Here is an 8,778-nt window from a genome sequence, read left to right as displayed (position 1 = left end):
GTAAATAAACCGCAACTTCCAGTGTCTATCCTGGTTTTTCCGCGTAATTTTGATGGACAGAGTGCTGAGACTGTTGTCGGGGATGGGACAGGGGCTTGTTTGGAATCTTATCTCCTCGGCATCGGTCGCCATCGTTATTAGTACCCTATCCTATACCCCCCCCCCACCGTCCCCACTCCTCCTCTCCCGCCCCTCTGTGTCGCGACACGTGAGCGCGCACGGTCCTCCGGATGCTGCACGCTCCCGATGCTGCTGTCTCTGTGTTTGAGGATGAGCAGCGCCATGAATGCTCAAAACAGGTGATGGGAATAATACATTTAGCCTACAGACAGTCTCCTGGGTCACATGCAGCATCCACAGAATTTACAGGCAACTTCTCCTTTGTGCAAAAGCCATAAACCAGAAAGTATTGTCATGATGATTCACAGACTTTTTATTTCAGATTTTATAGCAACTCAAGCTAAACATGAAGTGTAATGGTCCCACACTGCTCCATAAAAAAACTTACAGGGAACTACAGTATGGAGGCTCACAGGAAATAAATCAGTACGTGTATTTATTTACTTTTCTAATTGATATATTTTCCTTTTATTATTTCCTAACGCAGCGTATTGCGTGTCTTGGCACAGCAAGATATTTATCCTGTTAGAACGACAACATTTTTCTTGTTATTATGACACACCAAACCATTCCATATTAACAAGAAACTTGTTATAACAACATATCATTTCATCTCGTTGCATACTAAGACACTTTCTCACATTCACAAAATCTACGTATAATGTAAAAACATACACTAACTTATCTTACAAGAAACTTTACTGATTCACTTGTTTCTCAATATATTTCCTCATCTATTTAAACTTGAATCCATTAAATTTGTTTATGCCACCATATATTTACTTCCCTAATAATATATTTATACACTTATTTTTTTATTTTTTAGGTACCAAAACTGCAGCCAAACCCTATTTAAACAGAAAGCAAGCCAAGACAGGAACTCTGAAGTCATTTCAGTCAGGCACAGCCTGAAGGAGAAGATGGACTGATATACTCCCAAAGCTCTGGTGAATGTGGAAGATCAACCAGCATGAGAAATATATCTACCAGTGTGACAAGACCCCCCCCCCAGGGACGGCCCCTGACGTCACTCCTGGGTCCTTCAGGATGACAGAGATGGAAGACCTACCAGTGCAACAATAGTAATAGCAACAATTCATTTAGCCATTTAGGTTCAATGTTTCTGTTGTGGCTGAAGGGTTAGGGTTAGTCTTCCTATTCTGCAGATTTAGTTAGTTCGATCATATCACTCATCATCATCATTACCACTGTTGATTAGTTTGGTGGATAGTTAGTCAAGGAAAACTAGGCTATGAAAAATAATCCAAGGCTGGTGTAGTTCACGAGTAACTTCATTCCAGTGATGCCCTCTCTGGTTGTCAGTCTGTTGCACCTCTGACCAGTGTGGTGAAGTGGGGGTCAGAACAAGTGTGCTTTGTTGCACCTGTAACCACATCCAACAGTGATGTCACGGTGTACCGACACACACTGTTACATCACTGCAGCGAGGTGAGAAGTTACACCAAGAACAAGATTTCCAGGTGCTGAAATTACAAGAATTCGTTGTGCTGATTATGTCAAAATTGTATGTGCTTTTGTTGTCTGTGACACTAGCGGGAACGAGGGCAGATGCTTAAAATGTTCTTTATTGCATTAAAATTTCAACAAGACGTGAACAGTTTAGAGGACAAAATAACATGCCAGAAAAATCCCTGCATAAGCTAATGAAATTATTATGTCATGCACACAGAAATCAGGCCATAGTAAATCATCAGATGGTTCAATTAACAATATTCAATTCAGCTTATTTAAGTTACATTGTAAAACTTGTCGTCGGCTTTCAAACACCTTGAAACAAAACATCTTTTAATTGATTTGTTTTTTTTAAAAGTACAATTCAGAAAACTAATAGTAGTGCGAGTACAACGTGAGCATTAAGTCTGGGTAAATGCAAAGGTTTGGAGAATTCATTTAAAACAGTAACATCACATAGAACATTCACAATTTTGTGCAAATTCCACAATACAGCAGTTTCCAGTATCGTCTAATTCTATTTAAAGAACGATTTAACATTGCATATTAGATCAACCTTAGATCAACAGTCCAAACGTTCAAATAAATACTTAAACAACTCGTTCTTTTCAATGGCCCTTTAGTACGAACGAAGGGGACTGAGTCCTACTTCTTTTTATCATTGTGTTTTATTATATGAATATATAAATTACAATTTGAATCTGATCCAAATCATTATCTTAGTCGCAGATAAGCCTAGTAAAAAAAAAAAGAAAAGAACAATGAGCCATAATGGAGCTCCGGCTCGTAATTCCCATCACAAAGGCCCTGGCTGTGCAATGACGCATTTTGTACTGCAAATCATAACATTCATGTATTATGTTTTATTGACATTAAAATAGTGAATACCTGTACCCTGTTACTTCTCATCATTAATTAAGCCAACTCAAAAGAGATAATAAATAAAAATTGAGCAAAAAGGTTGAGAACCACTTTAGATCTTCTTGTACAACAGTGTTACATATAAGCAGGAAGTCATAGCACAATAATAATGAAGTTCTGCATGGGTGTACTATCATGCAAGTATAAAACAAATAGCCAAAATAGATGCAGAAGATTCATGCTGTGAGGCAGACTTGTCATGCTGTCACACATCAGGCCAACTGGAATCCAAATCACTTTTCAACGTGTTGTGTGCAGTGTCACACATCTGTGTCAGTGCGACACAGTGTGCAGCAAAGCCTTACATGGTTGAATGATGACTGATAGAATATATAATTGGTGATTGTCAGTTACACGTCCACGACACCTACAGGAAAACCTGATGCTACCCGTCGAGGACTTGTTGCTGCAATGTGATGCTAATAGGCCTACTAGTTATAGTAAAAAAACATATATACAGTATATTAACAACACAGTGGTGGGTAATGGATCAGATTGTACAGCTGACTCTCTGCTCAGAAGTGAGGATGTCTAACAGAGCATTACAACAAAAATCTTGAGCTTAATCAATATTTTGGTAAACAATTTGACATTGAACTTGTAAATTAAAGCATTTTTTTCTGATAAAAGGCACACGATTTAAAGCAATGAACATTTGTATTTTTTATCCCTGAAACTTTTTTATTTTCTAAAATCAGTATTGCAAGTGTGCTTATTTACAAACTGGACAATTAAATACAAATTATCAATTTACCTTACAAAATGTTCTGAATCTAATCTTCTTAATCTGCAAATTAAGTATGTAATTAACAAAAAACAAACAAACACCACGTTTGAGACTAAAAATGAACTTATTTGAATGCATCATTATGACTGTGGAAACACTAAATACTACAATAAACAGATTATCTGGGCAATGCTGTTGGTATCTTTCCATTGTCACATTTTAAAAGTGTGTGAACTCTACAAAATTTAAGATTTAATAAGAAATTACAAGCTGCAAAATCTAAGCCCATCCCATGCCCTCCCACCCTTCCATCATGCTAAAAAAGTCTATCACATTCAAACTATTACAAATAAGGTGACATATGAAATTGTTTTTTCAGATTATAAAATAGTGCTATACTCATTTCTTTTCACACAAACACTATTCTAGCAAACATCATGCCTAACTACAAAAAACCTGAAGCCCCATTTACCAATTGTTTTTATATACATGTTAAATCACATGACTCCCTGTCATTTGAAAGGATTGCTGAAGCTGCTGATCTGTGGTTTGCAGCCATTAGTTGTTTAGACTGAGCTTGAGAACCATAATTTAACATTACACTATAACTTCCTCACAATAATAATGTTTTAAGGTTTCATATTATTAATTAGTTATTAAACAGTACCAAAAAATTGATGATTTATTGCTCAGGTCTCTATTCAGACTATTAAAGCCAAACAGTCAAACAGTGCATAACGGTAGTCAATGCATCCAGCTGGAATCACTGTGTTGTGACGCCCATTTTGCTGTTTAATTTCACTTGTTCATTCTTAAGCATTTGGGTGTTTTCAGTGTTCAGTGCTCATCTGCTCTGTAAGATTGTTATGAGGTACTCCGGCAGCATTTAGCTGTTTTCAAGTATTGGCTGATTCCAATTTTTTTTGTCTCAAATAAAGACTTATTTTCTTAAATAAAAGCCATTATTACCATGTTTGTCTGTAGAATAGTCCTTCTTTTACTTTAGAATTACCCCCCCTTGTCTCCCATATTTACTTGTTGACGTCTGTCATTGCCACTCCCCCTTGTTGACCTGTTGCAACTACCATGTGCCTCCTACAAAGGACACCAACTGCTTCTTTTCACCCGGCAGTGAGGAGATTTTCTAGTTTTGCCAGCAGGAGAAGCTAGGGTGAGCAACATGGACATACTCCCCCATCAGCTTCCCACTTGCTAACAGGTGGGTGTTGTTTGGGGCTCCAGGCCAAGCCGGAGGCATTGGTAACCTGGTATTAAACCCAGGCTCTGTAGTGATGAGTGTTGTGTATGTCTGTGCTGCTAGGACACCCTCATTACTGTGATCCATAAACACACACCTGAAACACTTGAAGTATTTCACTTTTGAGATGCTGTTCGCTGACTACACGTTTTCATTGCTTAAAGCATTAGATTCCTTGAATAAAATGAATTGTGAAATAAATGAATGTGTTCTGTGTTTTAAATGTAACTTATTGCTCTTCAATAAAAGCTATGAGCCATGAGATGCCATGGCTTACAGTGATTTTCGAACAGCTAAAGGGTGCTGATCTAAAGAAAATTCCAGTATTTTTTTTAACCTAGGTCTTAGGTCTTCTGCACTCCCCACCTCTGTTGTAGAGATTCAGGAATGACTCAAGTAAAACAACATATATTGTGGATAAGCGGCGTGAACCTCCAAAAGGTTTCAAAATAAAGTTACATTTCACATAAACCACTTAAAACACAGAATTTGGCCTCTCAGATTAGCTTTTCTAGTCAACTGCATTGGGATCTACTTCGAGGGCAACTTGCCGGCTTCTCAAGCTAGCTGTTCGGTTAGCCATCTAGCATTAGCTTCAGCTGGATGAAATAGAACGTTCTTTTGGAAAGTTTTGGGAACCTGCTCATCCAGATATACCTTGTTTTGCTGGAGGTGAGTGCAAAGTTTGCATGACCCATTTGTCAGAATGCCCACAATTACAAGAATAAGACCCAGTGATGAAATACCGAAATTTCCCTTTATGGGAAAAAACTAAACTATGAAAACTGGTACCATAACAAAGTGACATTGACCAAACCCGATGATCATGATATTTTTTTATCCCTGTCTCCCAGTGTGTGCAACCAACATGTAAACACTTTCTTTCTAGTAATAGTTTTATATTTTCCCTATTATCACAAATTTGAATCTCATTTTTCTTCTTCAGGTAACACTTTTTGAATTGGTGCTTTAGATTTCTCAAAACCTCCTTCGCTGGGATTTGTCCAGTCACCCAACAGTCAGCTGAAGAAAAAGTAATAATCCAAAAATGACTATTTGCGTTTTATTACTGGTCTGCTTTCATTGGAATAGTGCAATTTCAACGACCCCATCGTGTCATTATTATTTGCATATCTGAGAGCTAGTGTGCAACAAGTTAGCTTCAATACATTCATCAATCAGAAAACAGACTCTTTACAACCCTTGATATGAAGATCTTTCAAAACATTTTTTCTGAAACTTCTCACTATATTCTTGATGGCATATTGTTGCCATTGATTCAGTATTGGTTATTGATGAAGTGTGGAATCATGGGAATAAATGAAACTATGTAGTGGGAGTTTTTTCTGTTGAGCAGTGCCAATGTGTGGATTCCCTATGATTCTCTACTTTTCCTGGACGGTAGTATCATGAATGAGATGACGTTTTGGATGAGGTCAGTCGGAGGGTCAATTGTGTTTTAATATTTGCGATATATTTAAATCTTTTGACTTGATCAGTGGCAGTTTCCGCTCTTGAGTGCACCCCCCAAGCTCACTGGTGGGCTTGTGTCAGAAAAGATCATATTGTGTCATTTGGGTAGTTTTCAAACAAGTCTAAGCCAAAACACACCAGCCTCTCAGCTGACCGGATGGCCCTGAGGATGAGCGACAGAGACTGGTTCATGGTGCTGCGGCAAAGTACTTCCTTGTCTGCAGAGTTGTGTTTGTTGACTGCTTTCATGGTGACGTTGCAATGCAGGACAGCTTCCTGTGAGAACCTGAGGATGGAAAACTGAGGAGTCTGCCCTGGAAGGCTGTATAACAGGTTCCTATGGAGACAGAGAAATACAGAGGAGAGCGTTAATGAATAACTAGCAGAATATGACAGTCTGTCTAATGACTGAACTATGGTTACAGCTGTCTGTCAAGCTGGACGTTTGACCTTGACCACAGCCTGTGGAAGTCAAAATGTTTTTATTCTCATGAAAGGTTGTAGTATGGTGTAGGAGTTTCCTCTACCATTCAATGTGTATGAAGCCACTCTGTGTTAAGTGTACCATGTTAGTCTCAATGATGATTCAAATGGCTGAAAAGGTGCTAAATGTTAGCATTTTGGTAGCCTGGGGACCAGACGAGGCATTTTTGTGAAACACAAGATGGCTGGCTAGAAACTAACTAGCTACCTAGCCTAGCAGCCTACCTTGGGATTTGAAAATAAATTGAGAGATTCCAGACTAATTTGCATTTGCAAATTGGTCTAACGAGGCCAGGCTAGCATTTTGGATTTGGGCGGCTGCAGCCAAATAATCTTTTACTGGCAAACTAATGCTAAACTGCTATGAGTTGATTTGATTTGACGTTCATAGACTCAAGGGAAGACAATCACAGCTGAAACAAGGTCATATGAAAACTTCTTTTTCATATTTTTCATATCTTCTTAATTTTTTTGTCCCAAACAAGTCACCAACATGTTCATATGAATTATTGTCCTTTAAACCCCCCCCCCCCCTTATATTTATGTCTCTTTGTCTTTCTGTCACACTGCAGTACACACCAGCATGCACACACATTCAGCAAAACACATATATAAACACAGACAAGCCTTTGGGGATAGCGGAGTAGTCATTTGTAGGTCAGAATGGCAGAGACTTCGGAGTGTTACTCTCCTCAGGGCTGAAGTACATTGATTTCTCTTAAAGTGGCTGAGCGGACAGTCTTAGAGATTAAATGGAGTGATTCTTCATCTGTTAAGACACAGGTCGTGAGCTGTAAGGTGTGAAGAAACACTGACCTTCAGCACACAATTTAGACTCAAAGTCAGAGGACCTTAACTACCACATGACACCATTAAATGACACCAATGTGAGTTAAGGGTGTTTATGCTATTGTTGTTGACAAAAATGACAGTGGATATTATTGATTAAGTAAAGAAGTTTATTGTTGAATGCATGCAGCTCTTATATCCACCACAATGTCCATGTTTGCTTTGTATCTTCTGGGTTTGAATTTACCGCACCAAACTGAAGCTCATGAATGCAATGCGACTGTATGTGGCAGCCAACTCTCATAACTTAGATTTCTGACCAGCACATGAACACATGAGTCAGCAGTAGACTTTCAAATGAGTCTACACTTTCAACTGCGTTACCATACCATGATAAAATACCTACCTGACAAAAATAAAACAACAGACATTGATGAATAACAGAATATATCAGCTGTAATGGACTTTTCAAGTCTCTGCAAGTTGATTTTCAAACTGTTCTGAAAAGAATGGAAAAGGTCGACAAACCGTCAATATAGGCCTTTTTCATAGAAAAGATTTTGATATCCCTCAGGAAAAGCACAAATGTAAATGATAAAATGAAGGATGGCTTAATTCCATTTAGCTGCTTAGTACCACATCTGCTTTTCTGACGATGACAAGTCAAAATGTCTGCTGTGAAAAAGGCCTATTCAACTCAGCAAAAACCTAGATTATGTTCAATGATGTATTCTTACTTACAATTTTTAAACCCCTTGCTGTCTACAATATCTGTGCATGGCAGCTGTTGCATGGTTAAGGCCAGGGAAAATGTTTGAGGTATAGCTGGGGTTGGGGTTTGGTCACTAAAACACATATTTTCTGGCCACTTGGGGGCAGCACAACAAGCTGTAAACACAACATTGAGTTGTGACGTTTTTAGCAAATAGTCGCCAATTTACGGATCCAGCAGAAATGGAGAAACAATTGCATTCAGTGTGAGTTGTGTTTCTGGCCAAACAGTAAAGTTGTCAGTGAACTAAAACAATGAGCTGAAAGAAGCTAAAACACATAGAACTGAGGGGAACTGCAGATTTGGGTGATAATTGATAATTATTCGATAATTAAACGAGGGATGCCTTTCAAATTACACATCCATTGTTAATATAGAAATATTTATTACTGCAGCTTTAAGGTTAAGGTAATGGTTAGGGCCAGGCATAAAAGCCTGAGATGCTACACATCCATCCACCATCCAGACCACCACAACCTAACTTTCTGCCACCATAAAGGACAAACTACTTCTTGTATAAGCACTGAATCTTGGCACTGGACGTAAATCCTAAAGTGCCAAATCATCCAATATGGACCAGTATTAGTATAAAGGTGCTGTACCTTTGGATGCTGGGTTAGCTACATTCAACAATCTACAACACTTTGTAAACTTTGGAACATGATCAGCAGTACATCTGAAGAAACCATATGACTCAATAATACAAATGATACAGAACAAATATGTACAAAACAATTTGTAGTATATGCATTATTTCATTAT

General features: G+C 38.3%; 1 protein-coding gene across 1 annotated transcript in view; it reads right to left on the bottom strand.

Annotated features, from left to right (window-relative positions):
* Positions 1-6,059: 6,059 nt before the first annotated feature.
* LOC139288060 (inactive N-acetylated-alpha-linked acidic dipeptidase-like protein 2) overlaps positions 6,060-8,778 on the bottom strand; it is a 395,466-nt gene continuing 392,747 nt past the window's right edge. Inside the window, 1 exon segment of the mRNA XM_070909308.1 lies at positions 6,060-6,309. Within this exon segment, the coding sequence (XP_070765409.1) occupies positions 6,060-6,309 (250 nt within the window).

Source organism: Enoplosus armatus, chromosome 7, assembly GCF_043641665.1.
Source record: "Enoplosus armatus isolate fEnoArm2 chromosome 7, fEnoArm2.hap1, whole genome shotgun sequence".
NCBI classification, from domain to species: domain Eukaryota; kingdom Metazoa; phylum Chordata; class Actinopteri; order Centrarchiformes; family Enoplosidae; genus Enoplosus; species Enoplosus armatus.
This window is presented reverse-complemented; position numbering and strand designations above follow the sequence as displayed.